General features: G+C 43.5%; 1 protein-coding gene across 1 annotated transcript in view; it reads right to left on the reverse strand.

Annotated features, from left to right (window-relative positions):
- LOC146775989 (uncharacterized) overlaps window positions 1-24,239 on the reverse strand; it is a 649,670-nt gene that overhangs the window by 417,380 nt on the left and 208,051 nt on the right. The window contains exon 4 of the mRNA XM_085637079.1: window positions 20,023-20,117. Within this exon, the coding sequence (XP_085493205.1) occupies window positions 20,023-20,117 (95 nt within the window). The remainder of the gene's footprint in view (window positions 1-20,022; window positions 20,118-24,239) is intronic.

The raw sequence follows: 24,239 nt of genomic DNA on the forward strand, positions 1-24,239 counted from the left end.
TGCCATGATTTAAGACTATTGGTGTTATTGTTGTGCAATTCCTATTGTGAAGCAGAAGATCTGACTTCATCTGATGACTTAGTCTAATAATATTTTGCCTATTGAATTTGATTCTTTTGATTATATCCTATTCTTACATGGTGGCAAGGTGTGGAACTGGAAATGAAAATGTCACAGAGTATTTGTGTTAAGTATGGTTTGTTATGTTTAATACAAATTAAGAGAACAGTCTGTTTAAAATTAATGAAATACTAGTTGATGAGTTTTAGGCATTTGTATTTTGTTGTCATGGTAGAAATTAGCAAGAAACATTACCTGCTTGCAATTGATTTATGAATAAAAAATCCTTTGGTTGTTTACATTTTGAAATGATGGAAGGCACAACAATTGAATGAATACAGAAAATTACTACAACACCAGTCTTTGACTTTGTTTTTTTGTTGATATTGCTTTTATTAAACAAAAGCAAAGAAAGTAAAAGCGGATATAAACCAAAAAACAAACAAAATAAGAAAAAGTCAGTCATAATGAATAAAACCAGAATTGTTGAGCCAAAATAGTTTCTAGTCCAATGCCCACATTACAACTGGCCCCAGAAAGGTAAATGTGACCAGAAAATAGTCTACAGAGTGAATGGTAGTCATCCACTGGAGGGAATTAGGTTTGGGGTCTCTTGGTGGTGGTGTGGGTCTTGCAGGGCTCTCCTGGTGGTCTGGATGAACATGTGCTCTTGCAAGGGGGCTGGTGGATCCACAGTTGGAGGGACTGAGGTTGGTGCAGGAGTTGCGTCTTGTGACAGGGCTTCCCTTTCAGTAGCTGAGGCAGATGTAGTATGGCCCGATGTAGTTGGACCACAGAAAGGGGAAGATGATGCAGGAATAACCCTTCACATATGGGTATAAATGTCCTACAGGACCCTAGTCAGGGATCCCAAATTGGTTTTCAGTTTCTCCATCTAAACATTGGGCTGCCTCTGCAACTGCTTCATATGCTGGAGCTCTTTAAGACCTGGCCCATCATGGCTTGGGACTGATGGATGCCTCTCAAGACTTGGTTGGAGTTGGCGACAGTGACTCCAGTGACCTCACTATGGTGGCCCATAGGATCCCTCCCTTGACCCCTACCCCCACTGATCTGTGGCCTTGAGCCAGTGTGGTTCACCCCACTGGGTCCTGGCTGAACTGCAGGTAGTGCTGGTGTTGTCTCACCATCAGCCAGAACTGGAGACTCACTGGAGCCGTCTGCCCAGGTAGAACAGATGGACCAGGCCGCTCCTCTACATTTGGACTTTGAGGAGTAGAGTCCTCCCTGTAGGCTTGATGATTGGCTGGAGTGGAGGTATCCTAAGACACAGATGTTTGGCTACATGCTCTGGCTGCTTGGTCGATAATGAATGTAACAAAAATGATATTTTGTAAAAGTGTGGGATACAAATCCAACCAGTTTTCAGTGAATAAAATGTAGCAATCTGAAAGGGAAAAGGAATTGAATATCATGATTAGACCTTTCAGGGGATATGTAATTATTACACAAACAGTGTATGAGTCATGCAAAATGACTTCTAATAAACAGGTAAGATGTTCTGAAATGAAAAAAAGATAAATTAGTACATATACATGAAATGTACCAATCATTCAACACAACACAGTAGAGAGGAGAAATGTAAAATTTCCCATTCTGTTGAAAGAGACCTCAGCTAGGCCTACCAGTGCAAGGGGTTCGCCCTTCTCTGCACAGAGTCCTCAGACTATTGGGAAGAAGTTGGCACAGAAACTGGAATAGAACATACAAAGTTTAATAAAACCTCATGAGGTGGAACCACATTCAAACAGCACCCTTCGGTATTGAGTGAAGTAGCACACAAAGTAGAAGAACTATGGGTCTTTTATACCCACACAGGGGCTCAAAAAAGAGGGTGGTACAAGCACACATAGGAGAATTACATACATAGATGGTCATACAGAAATGCACAGTCAACAGTAAAGGAGGAGCTAGCAGTTGCTGACTCTGGTAGAAACAACCTGACAGCTACAGGCTAAAAACAGATGTATGGACAGTTAGATTCTTCTGCGCATGCACAGAGTAGCAGAGTCTAAGTATAACCAGTCCTTTAAACAGAACACAAGGGTAAACAACAGTGAAGAAGGAAACAGCTCTTGGTGAGCACATGGCAGACAAAATGGCTGCCAGAAATACAAATGGATTCCACAAAATTGACAAGATAGCCTCTAAATACCAGATGGATTCCGCTAATGCTAAGCCAATCGCAGCCACTTTACGACAGACGACCCTTTTAGCATTAGCTGAAGACATCTGTTCCTCTGGGGTAATCTAAATATGCATCCCGTACATCTATTAGCATTATTTCGTCAACTTCTTTATTCAACATTTGTTGGGCCTTTGTCTCTACAATATTTCTTTTGACAGGTATACAGACAGAAATGCAAATGGAACAAAGCATTGGACCACATTGGATACATACACAGCATGTAAAAACTATTGAAATAATTATACACAAGAAAGTTAGTAGCTTACAGCCCCAAGCAGAAACGAGAGTCCAAAACCATCCAGCTAGAGTCCAAGGACCAGTCTCTGGATGAATTTCTGCAGCAATCTTATGCAGCTTTGATATTGCGTCATATACTGAAGGCGAGTGATCCGGTATGAATACACAACAGCTGCTGCCGATGATGCGACATGCACCACCTCGATCAGCCAGAACCACATCTAGAACCATTCGGTTCTGGAGAGCTACAATCCTTGCAATTTGCAGCTCCTCCGTAATGTTCCTGAGTGCCATAGCTGTCTGATTGGTAACAGCTTCCACAACTCTAGTCAATCGTCCTTTTATATCTATTTCTAGAGATATCGTCAAATAATTTAAGGTCCCGGTGGTAGGATGCAGGTGCCAGAAACACAGGGGGCAATAGAAAGGGCACATAGCACACGCCTGACCACCCAGCAGGTAGTCGATAATATCCGTGGCTACCACAGATAAAATAAGTATTGTGTGAGGCTATGAAAGTGCTATTATTTACACCTTCAATAGGCAGAATTACAGTACATTCACTTTTCCCCACTGGAATTCTTCCAATACTGCTTACACATAAATCTGCTTTAGCTCTAGTAACAGAAATCACAAATTGTTTATTACTGGTGAAATTTCTCATATTTGTGAAGATATATGGCGTTGAAACATTGTCCGGTTGATACTCTTCCCATTCCCATTTGGTCCCTTTGGCTTGAGGATAACCATCTTTATCTTGGTAGCATACTTTATTGAGGCGAAAAAGAAGCCCGCCTACTGTACATCTTCCAGATGCAAAGAGAAGCGCATACCAAGCTTGACAAGAACCATTATGAGAAAAGGGAAGAGGAATAAAAGGTGTTCCTCCTTTCTTTTGATGTGCAGGTATCATCCCACACACCCAACAGTTGGTAGTATTCGTGGCATTGTGAGTATGATGCAACATCTGGATAAAGGTATTATTTAAGTAGTATTGTCGATGCTTCCACTCATGATAGGGAAGCGTAAAGTAGTGGTGTTCAACTGGTACTGGAGTAGTGGCGATCAAAAGTTCTCGAGCAGGAGCCACTTTCTCAACGAACCAGGTTATTACTGCTACAGCCACCATAGCAACAACAAACCCTATAGCACAAATGATCTTTCTCTTAGAAACAGTTGATCTCATTGTGGACATGATCAGCTTATTGTTGAAAACAATCGTTGGAGCTCTTATCCCTGGGCAGCCGTTGATTTCTTCACCGAGGGTCAAGACGGGTGTCGCTACACTATACAGAACTGATCCCCCCCCCCTTGCCACATCGGCATTCCGTTTCACTAACCCAGGGAGGTTGCTCAACCAGTCTATTTCGACGATGCAGGCTCTTTCCGTTGTCTCAGTTGGTATCGGGATACTCCAGGAATTGTGTGGTCCGGGAAGACTTCCTCAGGTTCGTCAGGTGATATGGCTTGGCCTTTCTCTGTATCCAGGATGTCCCGATGGTCGATCAAGGCAATAGGATCCACCAAGGTAGACGGCATTTTCTTGCAGTGGGTGGAGTGCACCCAGTTCCTCCTGTTCGTCACTCGAACCGCAGTTCTCGTTGAAAGGAGCACTTGCTCCGGGCCGCGCCATCTCGGTTCCAAGCTGCTCGACCTCTGGAACGATCGGATCATCACCTGGTCTCCAGGCCGAAGTCCATGGCCTTCACCTGCAGACCTATCAGGAAGAGCTTCTCGAACCTGTTGATGAATAGAGACCAAACTGTCAGTCAATTGTGATAGATAGTCACTCATCAATACACATGGCACATCATGTATGGGACGTGGTTTAGGAATTCCCCAAATGTTCATAGGCCTGCCAAACACCACCTCATATGGTGTAAGACCAGACCGCGAATGTGGCACTGATCTAATGGACAACAGTGCCAAAGGTAATGCGTCTAGCCAATTCAAGGTTGTGGAGGCTAGTATTTTCGCCAGTTTTAATTTAAGTGTGGCGTTATACCTCTCCACTAACCCTGCTGATTGTGGATGAAAAGCAGCGTGAAACTTCTGCTTTATCCCTAACCCCTTCAGGACATATTCGACAACTTGCCCAATAAAATGGGGTCCGTTATCACTCCATAAAAGTTTACAAACACCAAATCTAGGGAAAAATTCCTTCAAAAGCACCTTTGCTGTAGTGAGAGCTGTATTGTCCTTCGTAGGGTATGCCTCTATCCATTTACTAAAGGCACATACCACTAGCAAAACATACTTTAAGTTATTACAGCGCTCAAGCTGGATGTAATCCATTTGCAAAACTTCAAAAGGTGCAGGTGGCGTAGCAAACCCTCCTGTTGGAGTTAGTGTCCCTTTACCAGGGTTATGCTGAAGACAAATCAGACAAGACTGCACTATCTTTTTAGCTGTGCCGGCAATTTCTGGATGCTCCCAAACTTGCGTGAGCAATTTCGTTATAGAGGAGGCTCCACCATGTGCCGGCCCATGTGTCATATGAATCATAGGTTGTAAATAGGCTGTCGGCAATCTCCACTTGCTCATCTCTTTATTTCTCCAACAGCCCTCATCATCCAATGTTCCCTCCTTAGACCATTGCTCAATTTCTTCTGCAGAAGCAGATCTCTGCATATCTAGCACTTCCTGTCTGGTATCATGCCAACGTTCAGCCTGTGACTTCACTATATACATAGACGTGGTGCTTCGCTGCATGGCAGTTTCACGGGCTGTTTGGTCTGCAAAAGCATTGCCTTGTCCTATCTTATCAATTATTTTCTTATGTGCGCTACATTTAACAATTGCTATTCTCTTCGGGTATGTTAAAGCAGTCAAGAGATTATGTACTAATTCTCCATGCATTATTTGCACCCCGTGGGATGTAAGAAAGCCCCTCTCCTTCCAGAGTAGTCCAAAATCATGGGCCACTCTGAACGCATAGCGGCTGTCTGTATAAATGTTCACAGATAAATCAGTACTAAGTTCACACGCTCGTGTCAACACTATTAGCTCAGCTGCCTGAGCTGACTTCTGTGGAATACGAGCTGTCTCAACTACCGTCTGAAGTGTTGTAATTGCATATGCAGCTGACGTTGTACCATCTGGTAACTTCAAACAGGACCCATCAACCCACAGTTCCCCATCAACACTTGAAAGGGGCGTGTCTTGCAAATCGACACAACCCTTTGTCTGTTCCTCAGTAAGGAATATACAATCATGAGATTCCTGTGACTGAGACTGAGTCACCGGGTATGGCAACAAAGTGGCTGGGTTTAGTGTGGCACATCTCTTTAGTGTAATGTGAGGGGCCAACAATGTCAATTCATATCCTGTCAGACGAGCACTAGTTAAATGCTGCGTCTTCGTCGGATTTAAAAGGGCATCAACCGCATGGGGTACTAGCACCAACAGCTTATGTGACAAAACTATCCCTTCACTCTGACGTATTGACACAGCTGTTGCTGCAACTGAATGGAAGCATCCAGGTAACGCAAGAGCAACAGGATCAAGTACTGCTGAAAAATATGCACAGGGACGCTGTTTGTCACCATGTGTCTGCACTAAAACGGACAATGCGCATCCATCTTTCTCGTGTACATATAATGTAAAAGGCTTCGTATAATCTGGAGTACCTAACACTGGTGCTGAACAAAGAGCTTGACGTAACTGTTGGAAAGCAGTCTCACATTCATCTGTCCATGGGAGGGGCATTGGAGTATCTTTGGTCAAAAGTGCTAGCAAGGGTTTAACAATGTGTGAAAATCCTAATATCCATTGCCTACAAAAAGAAGTAAGACCAATGAATGCACGGACATCTTTCTGAGTACGGGGCACTGGTGTTTCTAAAATAGCTTGAATGCGATCTGGTGTAAGTGCACGTCCCTCCTTAGACAGAAGGTGACCTAAGTAGGTTACCTTCGGTCTACAATATTGCAATTTCTTTTGTGATACTTTGTGATGATGGGAAGCAAGAAAAGACAGAAAGGACAAAGTAAATTTTTCACACTGTTCAGGGGTGTCGGCTGCCAACAAGATGTCATCAACATATTGTATGAGAGCCACTCCTTCAAGCAAAACGAAAGAATCAAGTTGTCTTTTTAATGCTTGAATGTAAATACTAGGACTCTCAGTATAGCCTTGAGGAACTCTACAGAATCTATATGATCGATTATTCAAAGTGAAACCGAACAAATATCGGCTATCAGGATGAATAGGGATCGAAAAGAAAGCATTCTTCAAGTCTATCATAGAAAATGTAGTCGCTGTCGGGGGAACCAAAGTAAGAAGTGTTGTTATGTCAGAGACCACGGGGTATTGTGGTACTACAATCTTGTTAACTTCTCGTAAATCAATAATGAATCTGTAAACCCTAGTGTCAGTATCTTTTTTCAGAATAGGAAGAATCGGACTGTTACAAACATTGTAAGGAACTTCCTCAACAACCCCCACTTCAATGAGATCATTGACAATACGTATGAGTGCTTCTTCCCCTTCCTGTGAAATTTTGTATTGAGGCAAACGTGGTAGTACAGCGCCCTCTTTGACACTAATATGTACTGGAGGAATAACCATTTGCCCTACATCAGTGTCTGAAGTAGCCCACAAAGTACTAGGGAGTGAAGCTAATGCAATATCCTCTTTAACAAGACAAGCTCTCTCCATCACAGGATAGTTGTCATTCAAGATAACACGTACACCTTCTGGAGAACATCGTATCGTAGCCCTGAAATACTTAAGCATATCAAGACCCACAATATTATCTGGTGTATTCGGGGAAAGCAAAAAGGACATGGAGCAGTAAATGTATCCACATGGAATGCAAGAGGTTGCGACAATGGGCTAAGGGAAGGGGTTCCATCAAAGCCTATCGATGTACTGGTTAAGCCAGACAGGGGAGCCCTTGGAACCAATTGTTTAGACAAGGCGCTACGAGTAGCTCCTGTATCAACCAGAAACTGATCAGTGGAGCCCAAAACTTTGCTGTGACATAGGGACCCCTTTGATCTACTGGAACTTCAACTGATTCCTTACCCCATCCTAGGCAATCCTATGCATAAGCAGAACCTTGAAGATCAGATGGCACATAGTCAGACATTTGATATTGGTTCCCTCTATCAAAAGTGTTAAACCCATCCTGCCCACGTATATTAGCATCAAACCTAGCACGATCACCTGTACTTCCTCTAGGCCCTGAATATCCTGGACGATTTCTCATTTGTCCCCTACCACGTGTATACTGCTGAACACGCCGTGCTGGACAATCAGAAGCCCAGTGCCCAAATTTCTTACAGTACGCGCACTGGTCAGCAGACAAATTCGAACGAGTATAAGAAGGGAAAGACGAACCATAAGATCCACGTCCACCTCTATCACTACCTCTAAAAGGCGGACCATAAGCCTGAGCCAACATAATCTTCGTTTTCAATTCTTTAGTCTTTTTATCCTCATTACCCTTTGATTCCTGGCGTTCATAATACTGAGCCATAGTCAAGAGAGAAACCGGGGAAGAGGTAGTCCATGAACTCTCGCTGGCCTTTAGGCGACTAGCTATTCCTGGCAACAGGTTTGCGACATATTTATCGACAAACAGATGGTTGCCTGTGTCATCTGTCAATGACTGGCCACTAAAATCGTGAAATGCTTCTTCAAAGTGTGTAAAGAAATCAGAGACCGCTTCATCTGCCTTTTGCTTACAAGATGCTAAAACAGTCCAATCTATCTTTTTAGGGGGGAATAATCGTTTTTAACTTAACTAATATAGCTGCGGGAAGATCTAAAATTAACTGACATGGCTTCTGTGCGGGTTCCCTTTCTGCATCCATTTGTTCTAAGTCTCTCCATAACGCCCCAAAAGCTGCACGATCATCAATTTTACGAACAGTTCTCCACATATCAGGTGGTAATATCAATCCAAAAAATAAATCAATATCAGGCAAAATCATAGTGCAAGAACTAATAGCACCTTCAACTTCCTCATAAAAAGCGGCTGGATTTTTCCGCGGATCAGGCAATGCAGTTTTAAGTGCCATAACATCCGTCCTATTCCAAGGAGTGTAAACCCAATTATAAATAAAATAACCCTTAGCATCGATAGAAGCCTTATCATCACTTGTACCCTGTCCTTTAGGAGGAACATACAAAGGCGCAGCCTCCCGCATAGGTTTCGCGTGAACTATCATAGTTTTATCTGTTACGGAGGTAGAAGCTTGTGCCATGCCAATCTGAGATGTCTGTGCAGCTACGCCTGCAGCCTTTTTCTCCTCTCGCAAACGGACTGCATCAACACGCAGTTTAACCAAACGCCTGATTGTATCAGCCACCTGGGAGAAAACAAAAAGACCATCACGCATTTGTTTATAATTATCTGCTATATCCGCAGGCTCTAACTCCTCAGAATATTTCATAAACAGCTCAAGGACCTCTGCAGCGAACACCTCAGTAAAATACAGCTGCTCCCTTTCATACCACCCTCTCATACTATCTAGAAGTTCAGAGGCGGGGGCAGTACTATGAACTGCTTTACGAGCAGCAGATCGGAGCTGGGACGAACGCGCACCAGTCAACATAGAACGAGTTTCTCGTGCCTTATATTCCTCCGAACTAGAGTCCTCATCTGACTCATGAGGGGCAGAAGGAACAGTATATGGAGGTGGAGGACGATCTAATAATAAGGAATCATCTTGTGGTTTATTAAGTATAGGATAAAGGGGCCGCCGAACAGCGTATTGGCCAGTTACCTGTAAATTGAGCTCCCTATCTTCTCTCTCTTTTAACTCTTAATTCTTTGTTCTTCAGCTCTAATGCTTTCACATAAATGTTCTTTCGCTGTTCTTTTTCAATCAAGGCTTGCTCACGCTTCATTCGTTCACGCACTTCTTTCTCCCACATTCGTACACAATCAAACATATCTTGCCTAGTCTTTCGCTTAAACATACATTGTTCCACATACTCAATCTTTCGTAAATCAAATGACCCATACATAGGCCAACGCAACTCAGGATCCTTACGCGTGTATTTATTCCATAATGCGCTGTACATTATGGAAGAAAGACCATACTTAATATACATATCCCTATTAGGCGTCCCCTCCGGGGTGGCCGGTTGTGCTTCATCCAAAATCAACTTGGTACCACTACAAAAGCAACACATCCTACGAAGTGTGCTAAAAACAGGCATGCCAAAAATAGTGCAGAATATGCAGTATTATAATCAAAGTAGCACTTAAGGTACCTTTAGTACGATGTGCCGTTCAAATCAATTCAGATAGAGAAAATTCTCCTCATTACCTGCCTATATAGATTGCAACCTATATATAAATATATCATAACAAACCAAGTTGGCCAACACAAAATGCGCATTTCCAGAAGCCACAGCAAGCGTTACTAAACTACCTTACCAATCCCAGGCATCAAAACCAACAGCAAGCGCCGCCAAAGGACACTTACCAATCACTTGGTATCCAGGTTCCAACTGCCAAGTTCTAAAATCGACCAAATGGTCACTGCACGGCGAATCAACAGAAGAGATCTCAGTCGTGGAACGGCACCACCTGGATGGTCAGATCAGAAAGAAAGGAAAAACGCCATGGTTGCCAAGACTTGGGTCTCATCGGGCAGCGAGTGAGATTCCAATCCTTCGTCGCGACCAATCCTTTGGGCATCCGAGTCACCGATGAGCCTCACGTCGGGCGCCAATTTGTTGAAAGAGACCTCAGCTAGGCCTACCAGTGCAAGGGGTTCGCCCTTCTATGCACAGAGTCCTCAGACTATTGGGAAGAAGTTGGCACAGAAACTGGAATAGAAAATACAAAGTTTAATAAAACCTCATGAGGTGGAACCACATTCAAACAGCACCCTTCGGTATTGAGTGAAGTAGCACACAGAGTAGAAGAACCATGGGTCTTCTATACCCACACAGGGGCTCAAAAAAGAGGGCGGTGCAAGCACACATAGGAGAATTACATACATAGATGGTCATACAGAAATGCACAGTCAACAGTAAAGGAGGAGCTAGCAGTTGCTGACTCTGGTAGAAACAACCTGACCGCTACAGGCTAAAAACAGATGTATGGACAGTTAGATTCTTCTGCGCATGCACAGAGTAGCAGAGTCTAAGTATAACCAGTCCTTTAAACAGAACACAAGGGTAAACAACAGTGAAGAAGGAAACCGCTCTTGGTGAGCACATGGCAGACAAAATGGCTGACAGAAATACAAATGGATTCCACAAAATTGACAAGATAGCCTCTAAATACCAGATGGATTCCACTAATGCTAAGCCAATCGCAGCCAATTTACGACAATTCTGTGGCCTTCCGACAAAAAAACAGACTTTTACACAACTTAGAGAGATGTTTGGCATTAGTCATCATACAGTGCAGAGTTCAGTTTTCACATATGTCACTTTTATTCAGCATACCCTTTTACATGCCTTAGTTTTATGAGGTCAACAAACTTTGATTTGTGAAACTAATGACATCAATTCAATTACATGACAAGAAAAAAACACCATACAAAACTCAACACAAACAATTTTCAAAAGAGAGCATTAAATAGAGGTTGATCAATAAATGCCACTTTACCACAGGCAAAAATATGATAGAAAAGGGAGAATGCGCAAAATTAAATGGCATTATTATCACAAAACTGAAACAAGGCATCATGGTAGCTGTAGTTATTTCAACGAAACATTCATAGCACTTGCAAAATCTTAACTTGAACGCACCTTGTGTAAATCTGCGGTAGAAAGAGAACAGACATTTATTATGTGAAACACACGTTATTTGTTAATTGGAGAACAAACACATACAAGCACCATAACATCATGTGAAATGTGATGGCTATTGAAACCTGTTATCTTCGATACAACTCAATACCTTCAAGCAAACAAGCCAAACAAGATGTTACTGATATATTTAGGTTTCTATGTAAAATAAATTGTGCTCACTTCAAAGCAAACAGGGGGTTTAGGTTTAGTGACAAATTGAAACGTCTAATTTACCAGTCTCCACTCCACCAGGGATTCCTGCCAAGCCTTCAGGATGTAGGATCTGCAAGACCTTCTCCTCCCTGTTCATGAGTTGTAAAGGCGGCTTAAGAGAACCACCACCAGTTCTCTAGTGACGTTTGGAGGCCAGGGAACACACTCTCTCCAGCAGGTCGTTCCACTTCTTCCTAATTTCCTCCTGTGTGCGTGGGTTGGTTGTTACAGTATTCACTTTTGGACTTGGGCCCCAAACAATTGTGGATCTACTCTTATGATTTCATCAACATGACTGACACGTGAATTTTTATGTCCTGGCATTATCCAAATAAATATGATGAAATCAAAGTAATTAACCACAAGGAAATAATGAAAAGAACATTAAAGGAAAAGAAACAGTGAAAAGCAACAAAATAACCTGACTTCAGTGACCATATTTCACCTTTCAAATGTTGTGGTGCTGTGGAATAGTAAACGACCATGGTCTTAAATAGAGTGTGCTTTACAGCGTGGTATGCAGGTGCAAATAATTACCCAAAACACATCATGTGTGGGATGCTAGCATCCAGCCTACAGTGACAGGAATATTCCAACGTTGACCGCTTCCCAAGAGTACTCACTCCATCCGCAGCCTGCCTCTAAAACACTACCAGCACAACTGTGAAATCTAAATCAGCTCGGTGCAAACCCGCAGCCCTGACGCTGACGAACTACTATTCGCCAGCATTGGAATACGCTGCATCAGTAGAGGGGAGCTGTGTACGTGTCAGTAGACACTCTGTCGACGCGGAGGGAGAGTCAGCCAGCATACATCTAAATAGGGCAGGCAGACAGCCGTCAGCTTGATGGAGTATTTGGGACTGCCGCCACAGGGGGTTGGCAGTTGTACAACCATGATCTACACCAGGCCCTAATTCTTTTGTATCGAAACAGTCCAACATATGTAGAAAAGGCTGTAATGTAACTGCAATCTTCTTTGAGTTCCAACTGATGATAACCTTTATTTAAATCAAGCTGAGAGAAGACCTTTGTACCATTAAATTACGTTATAATGGATGGATCTGGATGCCATTTTCATTCATTGCCTTGTTTGCCTGACACATCTCAACGCATACATGTACAGCTCCTCCACTGTTTTTTTTTTTTTTACGCACTACTACTATGGGTGAAAACCATGGTATTGGACCAGTAGAACACTTGATACTATCAGGCTTAAGAAACAATTCAAGTTCTTTTTCAACAGCTTCTTGCAGATGAAAAGCAATTTGTCTATGTCGCTGAGGAACAGGACGGACATCCCTATTAATATGAAACTTACTTTCATAGTCTTAAACTTTCCCAAACCATGAAATGATGAAGGGAACTGACTTAATATTTTGTGGTGAGCATTTATGTTGTAATTCACAGAAATCAGTCCCATGTCAGCTGCTGTGCTGAAACTTAGTAGACAAGCACTTGATGCCGTGCTTTCAAGCATGTAGATGGGTGCTTGCACCTTCGTTTTCATATGTTTAATTGTCACTGTAAATGAACCGATACTTTTTAAGGGCACCAACGCAGCCCATGTATACACTTTGGTTTCGATAGCGCAAGTTGCAGCAATGGAGATAACTCATTGTACTTCTCCACTAGCATAATGTTTATCGATGCACCACTGTTGATAATGGAAGCTCATCCTCTCCCTCCCCAAAGACCCCACCACTGCCAAACTCAACTTCCAGAAAGAAATGCAAGACATCGCAGTCTGGATGACCAACATCTGCCTGAAGCTCAACGCCGAGAAGACAGAAGTCCTCGTCCTCTGTACCACCCCTTCTGCATGGGACAGTACCTGGTGGCCGACCGCCATCAGAAGCCCACCTACCCACTGAGACCACACCAAGAACCTCGGCATTGTACTCGACTCATCACTCACCATGAACTGATAGATCAACACCTTCACCTCCAGCTGCTTCAACACTCTCCGCAAGACCTTCAAGTTGATCCCCCCTGAGTCAATGAAGACAGTCACCCACGCATTCATCACCAGCAGACTGGACTATGGAAACGCACTCTACGCCGGCATCAACAAGTCCCTACTCTGCAAACTCCAGACTATACAGAACACCGCCGCCAGACTCGTCCTCAGCATCCCCCAACACGAACACATCAGTCAACAACTACCAAGTCTCTACTTGCTCCCCGTGGAGAAAAGAGTCACTTTCAAAATCCTCGCTCACACCTACAAATGACTACATAACAACGGACCCAAATACCTCAATGACAGAATCAACTTCCACGTACCCAAAAGAAACCTCCGATCTTCCAAGCTCGCACTGGCTGAAACCCCGCACATCCACAGAGCCAGAGCAGGCGGAAGATCCTTCTCTCACATTGCAGCCAAGACCTGGAACGAGCTACCAGCAGACATCAACTCCCTGAACACCTTCAGGAAGACTCTCAAGACCTGGCTCTTCAGCTAAACCGATCTGCGCCCCCCCCCCACCCAGCGCCTTGAGACCCTCATGGGTGAGTAGCGCGCTTACAATTCCCTGATTGATTATCAAACAACCATTTATTTTCAGTGTAATCTTGGGACAATGTTTGAATGACTTTGATATGTCGATCTTTCTTTGACTGACATTTCTCATCACAAGTGGCTAAACCAATATGTACAGGCTTTTCTGAGGTAAACCTCAACATGGTATTATAATTTTCTTCACTCCCACTTGATACTGATATAGAATAGCTGTTTGTTGATGATTTAGATGTCTAGTGACTTAGTTCAGTGTCGATTTGTCTTAACTGATTTCGACGCATGGCCTTTTGGGTGTGCTTCCGCAGATTACTTCTGAAACGATCTGGCAGCCATTTTGCATCACGCCATGACGCACCTACTTTTTTCTTTGGTTTGCAAACCATAACAAAATGGTTCTCCTTCCCACAGCATTTACATATCTGTCCAAGAGTGGGATGTTTACCTTCATGTGGCAACAAAAATCCACATCCAAAACACACTGTCTTTTTACATGTAGACATCACTTTGTGTCCTTAAGTCTTTTGTCTTGGCTTACTTTTCACACTCATGGCATATTCAATCTCGGCATCTCAGGCCACCTTGTCAGCAGGTTGTCAATAAGCACGCTCTTCTGCTCTTGCAGCTATTAGCACTCTATTCAGACTAAGTATTTCTCTCAGCATTCGTTTTCTGAAAGAATTTCTCAAGCATCCGTCAATACCTCTCAGATACATAGCTTCTTCATCATTAAATGAATTGCACTTACAATGTCTCCTCACAAATTCATCAATGGCTTCACCAGCATTCTGAAGTTCTTGGTTGAAGATGTATCATTTCGTTATCAAGATTGGTCATTGGATTAAACTTGAGAACCAATACTTGTTGAATCGGATATGTGACTTCTTTATCAGTTCAGAGTATTTTCTTTATGTCTTCTTCTACACCATCCCCAGCAAGATTTTTGAGATACTTGATAATCTTTATATCAGGCTCTTTCAGTGCATCAACATCATCATCAATGTCACTATCCAAGCAGTCCATCTATTAGCAATATTCAGCTTTTTGGCAGCATCGAATGGTGGTGGCGGTTTCAGAAAAGCGATAGCATGTAGCCATTTCTGGGATTGAGTGACATTGAGGGTGGAGCCCTCTCCAACATGGTCTGCTGTCTGCTAGGGACCTGCTTTATGGATACCAGCTCTATGGCTGTGTGCTGTTCTGGCCTCTGGGTCAACTTGGCATTCGATGGAACTGAGACCTCCCGCTTGGTCTTCATGAGACTTTTCTCACTTTTCTGGAGACCTTAGGAGTTATTCTGAGCCAGCACCGAGCAGCTCTGACGGTATGCCGCTTTAGATATGAACAGCTCCGTAAGCACAACCCGGGCACTTTTTCTGGGGCTATTCTGTCCAACTCTGTGGTACTACTCTACTTCTTCAGTTCTGGTAAGCAGACAACCATTTCTTGAATTTGACTTGCTTTGTTTTTAAACATCTCTCTGTAGTGCCTGACACCTGGCTGATCCCGACCTCGCATCGCTTCTAATTGCATTGTTTTCTTGCAATTTGCTGCCGCTACTTGGGTTATGTTTCATATAGATGCCCTAATATAGGCATGGTTTGAGATGCCCTAATATAAGCATAATCTTTCACCTACATTAGTTCCCTATTCTCCACAGTAACGGGTGCAGAGGGTTGAACCTTATCTAGACTGTGGTTCGGGTACAGAAGGAGGGTTTTTCCCGAACAATGGCCTCCTATACCATCTTCGATGTGCTCATCCAGTATGACTAAATATTCATAAGAGTTCTAGGAAACCAGGCAGGGGCTAGAATCCACCTGCGTAAACATCTACATAATCTGTTTATCCCATAAGTCATCTTCATACCCAACAATGGCTAACACAAGACACAGGGGAGAAAGGGACTCTATACTTTTCTGTATAAATACAGCACTTCTTGCTATCAGTAGTTAGAGGGAACCAAGACTTCCAGGCCGACACACTGACCAGAGATGCTGAGGCTCCTGCATGCAGTCGTTCCAGCTGACAGTGGTCTAATCATCCCTTGCGGGGTGTCCAACTCGAGACCAGGACGAGGTCCAACACTCATTATTCAGGTAATGGGGTTTGACTAAATCCTAGGGGGGTTCGTGGCTTCTTTCGCACCTACTCACATGCTAGGTACACTTAGGACATCGTAGGAGCATGTGCTTTATTTTAAAAATGCATTTTATATTCATGTATATGTTCATGGCTATTGCAAAATGGTAGAACTGTACTATCCCTTTGTATTCACAGTTCTGCTGATCATATATCTCTGCTACTGTTTAACAGTTGTCGCTGCACATATATTGTACACTAGAAGAACTGTACAATAAATTCTTATTGTAAACACGCTTGACTGTTTTTTCTGTGTAACTATCTGAGACCAAATGAGCAAGCACGAGTGACTGAGCAAAAAGCAGTACATTGTTTCGATGAGGCTGAGGAATCGGGGTTGTCGTTTTCTGAGGTTGCTAAAAACGAATCTCTGTGATAAAAAGGAGTTTCTAGTGGCACTGTGAGATCGCTAATGCAAACAGGCTAACATACGCGGTGGGGGTGCTCAGAATCAGTCTGCCACCAGGCCCACAGGGTACGTTGCCAAAAGCGCAGGTCCTGCAGGGGTACTATAGGAACTACACTACACTTGCTGCTCTATCGAAATTTGGTTGCATCCACCTTTAGCGCTATCACTCCATATTATGTGTCACTGGATATTGCAGAGCAGCCCGGTACCTTTATGTACGCTCTGACCAGCAGGTTATCAGTCACCAATATGTAAATTTCTTTGTAACGCTTTAGTCATTTTTAACTTCTTTACAGTGGTTGGAGTCGTGCTTTTACTCCGCATGCGTTAAGCATCGGTTCCGTACTTCCATTGAAACATGTGGCATGCACAACAAGTTTGCTTGGATCATGTCAAACTCTGTAGTAGAGCACTGTTGATCTTCTGGTTACTTATCCCCTAATGCATCTCCAGTTGTAGTGTCCTCCACAACCTGGTACCCGTCAATGACTATGCCACACACAGAGCTTAGTATTACACATCTTTATTCATCTGCATGTAGCTTCAAACTCAACATTCTAAACCAGTCTTCATTGCATTTCACTCTAACGCTTTCTTTACAATTCTATGGAGTCTATAAGGAGCTAAAAGGGTTCCTTAATTTCAAATTCGCAAGACAGTACAGGAAATACCCAACTAAAAACGTTTAAAGGTCTGGGTAGTGAAATTAAACATGAATGAGGCTGGCTAGCAGCTATAAATATAGGGATGTTAGGGAAAAGTCTATGTGCAATGTACAAAGGGGAAAAGAATTGAAACAAAAGTCAAACTCCCAAATAAAAAAAGTCCCAACATAAGTCCCAAATCAAACTAAATATAAAACAAAAGTCCAAAATTGTCAAGAGGGAAGATTAAGTGAACCCTCAACCCAGATAACATCTCCTCTTTGTCCTAGGCTATCCCGAACACCAGAGGAAAGGGTCACCTTTAATGACACAGGGATAGTAGTTGGAGGGGCAGGACCCAGCACAACTTGAGTACTGCAAAACAGTGGATGATTAGAAGGGGCAGTAATGGTAGACAGACAGGGACTGATGGTAACAGTTAGTGATGGGTGACTGATTAAAATGTTGGAAGACAGTTCAGCAGTCCGAAAACAACAAGTATGTTAGTTCATGTTACTGCATGTCTCGGTATCTTGCAGAGCATTGAGTTCAGTAACAAAGTTTACACGTTCTATCTAAGCACTCTGCAAGATGGCCTGCTGCCCAGCCTCCAACCACTTGATGACCCCTGGATTTCCTTACAACACACACATGCATGGGACTGTGGAGGGAAGACATAAGAGGGCTCAAGTATGTTGGGATGAACTGCATTCGTAGCTACCATGGTTCTGAATGGAGTGGTGATGAGAGGCAGCCTCCGTCTGCGTTGTGTGCATGGGACTTTATCGATTGTCCTAGGGAGTGGCTCTTCAAACACCAGACGTTTGTCCTGGTCACGAAAACGAACTTGTTTTGGCATTCCGTGTGAAGGGTGATCACACCCTCTGTTGTGGCTGTGGCTTTCACTTGGTGTCTCTGGGATTTTGACTGTGTTGGCATGTGGATGGGAACACTCAATGGTGCTGGGGACTTTTGACTATACCTCCATCGAGGTATCCTAGGTTCACCTTAAAGTGGAGGTCAATCTTTTGATTGGTCCTGTGTTCTGTATTCTCCTACTTGATCTTGACTTCCATTGTAGAGGATTAGGTAGAGAGTAAAATACTCATTAGTGCATTTGTTCGCTTCTTCAAGTACATCAAAGATCATGTAGCGAATTGTACTTTGTTCTTGAGATAGATTCCCATTAACACTCTCTTTACTCCCCTGACCCCTGCAGTGATGGATTTCTGACCTGCCCGTTGTCAAGATAACTTTGGTCAATAATGGTGCAGTCATAGCTTGTGTTGCCCCCCACCCCACATAACCATGTACAATATTTCACAAATGTCAAAAGTTATGTTGGCAAATGAGACGACATCACTTACTGAAGCCACGCCATATTACTATACTATTATAAAGGCAAAAAGGAACATAGGTCTTACTGAGGATGCATACAATGTACCAGGCAGGAGTGGTATACCAGTTTTGTCCACATGCAACGGTTGCTAAGTGGAGATGTACATGTTTTGAATAAAACAATTTCTAAGATATATGTGTAGTTTCCACATTATCTGAGTAATTCACATGCCAAATAATGAGGCATATGAATATTGTCTAACCTGACATCTGAAACTTGAGCAGTCTTCTCATTTGACATTGCACAACAGGAAGGCAAAGGACTATCATAAGGTTTGCAGTGCATGATGACATGGTAACACTGTTCCAGTGAGTATCTATTATGTTAAAACCAGCATCCTGCATGCCCAAAATGTATGGGAAAGCATCCAAACATTATGCCACCACATAAATATGGAGATTACAATCCTATTTGAAGAATACATGAGATGACCAATTATGAAATCTGCAGGAATAGAACTGGAAAAAATATAAATATTACCTTAAGCCATTCAGCTGAAAGGAATGAAGATAGTGACATGTAGGACCCTTCTCTGTAGCTGGCTTAGCCAGGGATTCTTGATTTGATGTTTATCTGGACCTTTCAAGGATGCACTAGGCCTAGATCTGAGTCTTAACCTGGAGGTTCTACCCAAAATTTGGACACTCCCAACCACTCATATGGTAGCACCGTCTGAAGTGCAACACCTGAAAATATCCTCCCAGATGGCCAGGCAGGCATTCTTTGTCATCAGGTATCTATCTCACAATGAAGCGCTGGATATTTCTGGAGGATCCCTTTCCCAATCACCTCAACATGCTTTCTGGGGTGAGGTTGGGGGATCTTTTGACTTAGTCCTCATCCTTTATGAGAGCACTGCAATTAAAGTCAACAGCAGCATGGAAGTGGATTGTGATCTCTTTGAAGGATGATTTAGGAATGGTTGTTTTCTGTACTCCTGCTGTAAAGTTTTCTAATTGCCAAGGCTAGAATAGAATTACACCAGTGCTACATAGACCTTAGTAGCAAAGATGTAAAAACTTTTAAAAAGTGAGAGTGAGGGGGACATGACTGGAGTCAAGGGTGTTACCCTAAGGTGCCACACATACGTAACCAGTTGAAAATGTATTTATTTTAGGTATTTCATACTAAGGCATTTAGATATATTTGTACATATGTGTAGTGTACATTTAAGAACACAAGTAATGGGTGACAATGATGTGTATGTAGATCGGAAATGTTAGCAATATCTCACACCCCTTTTTATGATTTAATAAAAACTTTACTTTTTGTTATTTGTTTCTGAAACAAAAGTATACACAAAATGAGTATATGAGATATTTGCAATAATACACAGTTTATCCATACATCACGTGATAGAATTTACAAAAATGAAATGGATAATGATAAAGAGTCTGAATCCAATGTCAACCCCAATCTCCCATTTACCTGGACTTTTGCCAATGGTGCTACGGTCATTGTTTTAGAAGACCAGGAGACATTCCCAACTAACATGCGAAAGTCAAAGTTCTGGAAACCAGCAGCTGTAGACGAAGGAAGCAAACAGTTATTACAGCAATAAAATGCCTAACTGAACAGGTATTGACAGAACCAAAGGGAAGGGTATGGGAGAACAAAACCTACATGAAGGAAGAAAAAGCAATGTGGCGAACTGGACCAATATCAAATCAAACTTAGCAAAAGGCACAACTGCCAGGCAAGGTCTAAATGGTATACATGCCCGCATCGCTTAGCGTTTTACCTGCTGTGGAGGTGCTGTCTTCCTTCGCTGCCACCCAGGAGGGGCTGGCTGCTACCGCTGTTGTATCCGGAGGCGCTGAGGAGGGCTTGAGGCACGTCGCGGGACTCCGTGTCCCAGGAGCCCGTGCTCGGTTGCACCTGTGCTCTTTCCCCGCCCATCTGACCTGGCCTGCTGATAAGACCTCGCGGAACCCGCTGGCGCGGGTCCCGCATCGCTTAGCGTTTTACCTGCTGTGGAGGTGCGGTCTTCCTTCGCTGCCACCCAGGAGGGTCTGGGTGCTACCGCTGTTGTATCCGGAGGCACTGAGGAGGGCTTGAGGCACGACGCGGGACTCCGTGTCCCAGGAGCCCGTGCTCGGTTGCACCTGTGCTCTTTCCCCGCCCATCTGACCTGGCCTGTAACGTCCCATAAAAGTCGAGGCGTCAACCGCTACGCGGGACGCGAGCGGGACGCGCCGGACGAAGCCCGGACAAAGGGCGGTCCGTCTGTGGCCGTCCGAGGACGACAGAGGACGGGACGGGCCACTTCTCTTTTAACTGCGGTTGAGTGAGTTTTACATTGATACCAAGTCCGCTAGGCACCATCGCTGACTGAACTACTTACAGCTTCCACTATTACATTACGAACTGCTATTAGATTCTGTTACAGCTTTGTGGTAGCATGTCGAAATCAAAAAAGTCCATAAATCCAAACACTATGGACAATTATTTGGTGCAGATTGTCAGCAAAATTAATAACGACAGGAGGGTTTCATTGGGGTTAAATTGTTCTTCAAACCTTTCTTTACCGATCCCCCTATCTGATTCGCTGCTGGCTTCTCCCTCATTGGTTAACAGTAGCACTCCAATTGAAACAGAGGTCTTAGATAGCGACATTCTTGAGTTAAGCGTCCACCCAACTGTTAACTCACAACCTACTCCTGACGTAGACTTGGATACGGATGCTGAATTAGTTGATCCTAAATCTCCCGCTCCTCCCCCTAGAACTAGGGAAGTCAGAGCCTGTAGGAAAACCCAGGTTAGAAGCAATGGGACCCGCCCAGGGAAAAAAAAGGCAACCTCCGTATCAAAAAGCATGAGAAAGGCAGAGACACCAGAGTTACAAGTTGCTAAAAACTCTGAGAATGAACTATCTATGAAAATAGCAAATATGATTGACACTAAAATTGAGAGCATCATTACTCCCTTGGTAGCCAAAATTGATAAATTAACGGCAGAGGTAGCCAGATTGAGTGCCTTACTAAATAGACCTGTAGAAGAAGTGACCAGAGTTACGCCCCCGGTACTAAGTAGATCTACCTCGAACGTGCTGCCTGCTAGAGGGGAGGGAAGGGCTGTGCTAAAAGAGATAGTGAATCCCCCACCTTTGCAATCGAGAATTGATGAGAACTCCCAGAAGGCATCTAAACCAGGTCCCCCTCTTGACCGTTTTGCCTCGCGCCTAGCGAATGACCAATTTCAATGTACTGTCGAGGCCCTTCCCATTACATTGGTCCTTGCCAATGTTCCTACTTTGCCGCTTGACAAAATAGAAACCACATCTTCTCTCATTAGCAAATCTTTGCATTGGTTGATAAAAAATATGAGGATGTCCCCCTGGGGAGCGCGACAATTAGCTGGGGAAATTATTATGGCTAGAAGAGTCTCATGGCTAGGCCATAATCCTAAAAAGTACGCAGGTGACTGTGTGGTTCTCAATTTTTCCAACCCAGTAGTTCTCCCCAATGTCCTGAACAATATATTTCCCCCCTCAACGGAGACATGGTGCTATCATTCCTCTAACACTAAAATATTTTTATTGTGGGAGGAATTGGGAAGCAAACCGAGCGACAGCAAGGAAGGGGTGGACCCCAATGCCTAATATAGGGGGTGGGAGTGACTCCACTAGGATGTGGAACATCAGTTTAGAAAACAGGTTTGGGGTCCTGTCAGATCTAAATGATTGTGATTGACTTGACGGGGAGGTTAGACTTGAGAATAAAATATTGGTATCATACGAAAGCTTATCTACTCCTATAGCCTCAGCCAGCTGTCAAGATAATATTGCAATAAGCAACTCCAGTATTACCCAGCAAAATGCATTTGAATCCTATAGATTAACATCGCCCAGCCACTTAGGATTTGGAAACATAGCATCAAAGGTATTAATAAATGAATCATTAGGTATCCCACGCAGTAATGTTGAACACGTGAATAGAATTGATAGTGAGTTTCAAAGTCCATCAACATCAAATGAGTTTCCTCGTCCTCTTGAATCTGAGTCACGCCTGTCTTTTTTATCCTGGAACCTTGCAGGAATTAGCAATAAGCTACATTCAACCGAATGGCATGCTTTTGTTGACCAGTTCGACATAATTTTATTCCAAGAGTCGTGGTCTATGGACCCGGTTTATTGTCTGGGATTCCTTAATTTTTATATACCTGCTACTAAAAAAACTAAAGGTCGTCCATCAGGTGGTCTGATAACTTGGATCCGCCAATCCTTGTGTTGTAAGATTAACCAACATAGTCTTCAATCTAATGACATTTTGTCATTAAATATCACTTGGCCTAATTACCAGGGAATGGTCATATCTAATATCTATGCCAGAGGGATGGTTGGAGGCTCCTTATCCAACACAACATCCGCCCTAGATCATCACCTTTCTGCACTACCATCGGAGAAGCTCATTGTAGTGGGTGGTGACTTTAATACGACGTTAGAGCCCCTTGGCCCTGAGGACCAGTTTCTCGCTGAAGAGGAGGACAGTAGATGGGGAGTTCCCCAGCTGGATCTTGCCCCAGTTAAGAGATGGACCGCTGCGGCCATTCAACTTAAAGCACTCTGTTTAGAGAGAGGGCTCAGAGCTGCCAATGGACGTACCCGGTCAGATCGCCAGGGTGCCAGTACATTTGACAATGGCAGATCCACTAGCCATATAGATTATTTCCTGGTGGATATAAGGATTTGGCATAGATTGAATGATATGACTATAATCGCACGGGAAGACAGTGACCACAACGCCCTGTGCTTGGAATTACAAACTCCGAACGGGCTCACAGAACCCAAAATTGACGGGGCGAAAATTAGCCTGGACATTGTCGTATCAAACAACATGAGGCATGTCAAATGGGGTAGATTTATAGAAAAGCCGGAGAAATTAGAGGATCTCAAAAAAGTGGTAATTGACGTAGTGGCTAAATTAAATGCCCAACCGTCAGATAATAACTTCCCTTCATCTATGGATGAGGTCCATACTACCTTTTTTTCAAATCTCCAAGAGTTTTTCATGAAACCTCTTGAGGGTGGGAAAGCTAATAAGGGCAAACAGCCTGTGGTGGGATGGTTCAACAAATCTTGTAGAGCAGCTCGTCAGAGTTTAAGTTTAGCCCTTAGATCAAGAAACATCGAAGATGTGAGATCTGCTAGAAAGCTATACAGACACGTACAGCTAGTGGCTAAGAAGGAATGGGATGAGGAGCACTGGCAGGACTTGAAATCTGCTTGTCTAGCTAAGGATCAAAAGCAGTTTTGGGCAATAGTGAAGTGGGATAGAGGTGGGGTTGCGCCATCACCCCAAAACAACGTGGCAAAAAACCAGTGGGTTGACTTCTTCAGACCGCAATATGCTTCAGTCTCATCTGAAGGAGAGTACCCACTCCCTCCCGCTATCTATTTTCACACGCAGGTGTTCACGATTAAGGATGTTAATCTAGCACTAGATTGTATTACCGGGGGCCGTGCTCCCGGGATGGATGGGATACCTGCGGACGTATTTTTAACTGATAGTTCATCCTGGTGTCAGTACTTTCAATGGCTAGCCAATTCCATAGCTATGGGTGCACCTGTTCCCCCCTCATGGAAAGGGGCTGAAATAATCCCAGTTTTTAAAAAAGGGGACAAATCATTACCCAGCAACTATAGA

This window comes from Triturus cristatus, chromosome 12 (genome assembly GCF_964204655.1).
Source record: "Triturus cristatus chromosome 12, aTriCri1.1, whole genome shotgun sequence".
In the NCBI taxonomy this organism is placed as follows: domain Eukaryota; kingdom Metazoa; phylum Chordata; class Amphibia; order Caudata; family Salamandridae; genus Triturus; species Triturus cristatus.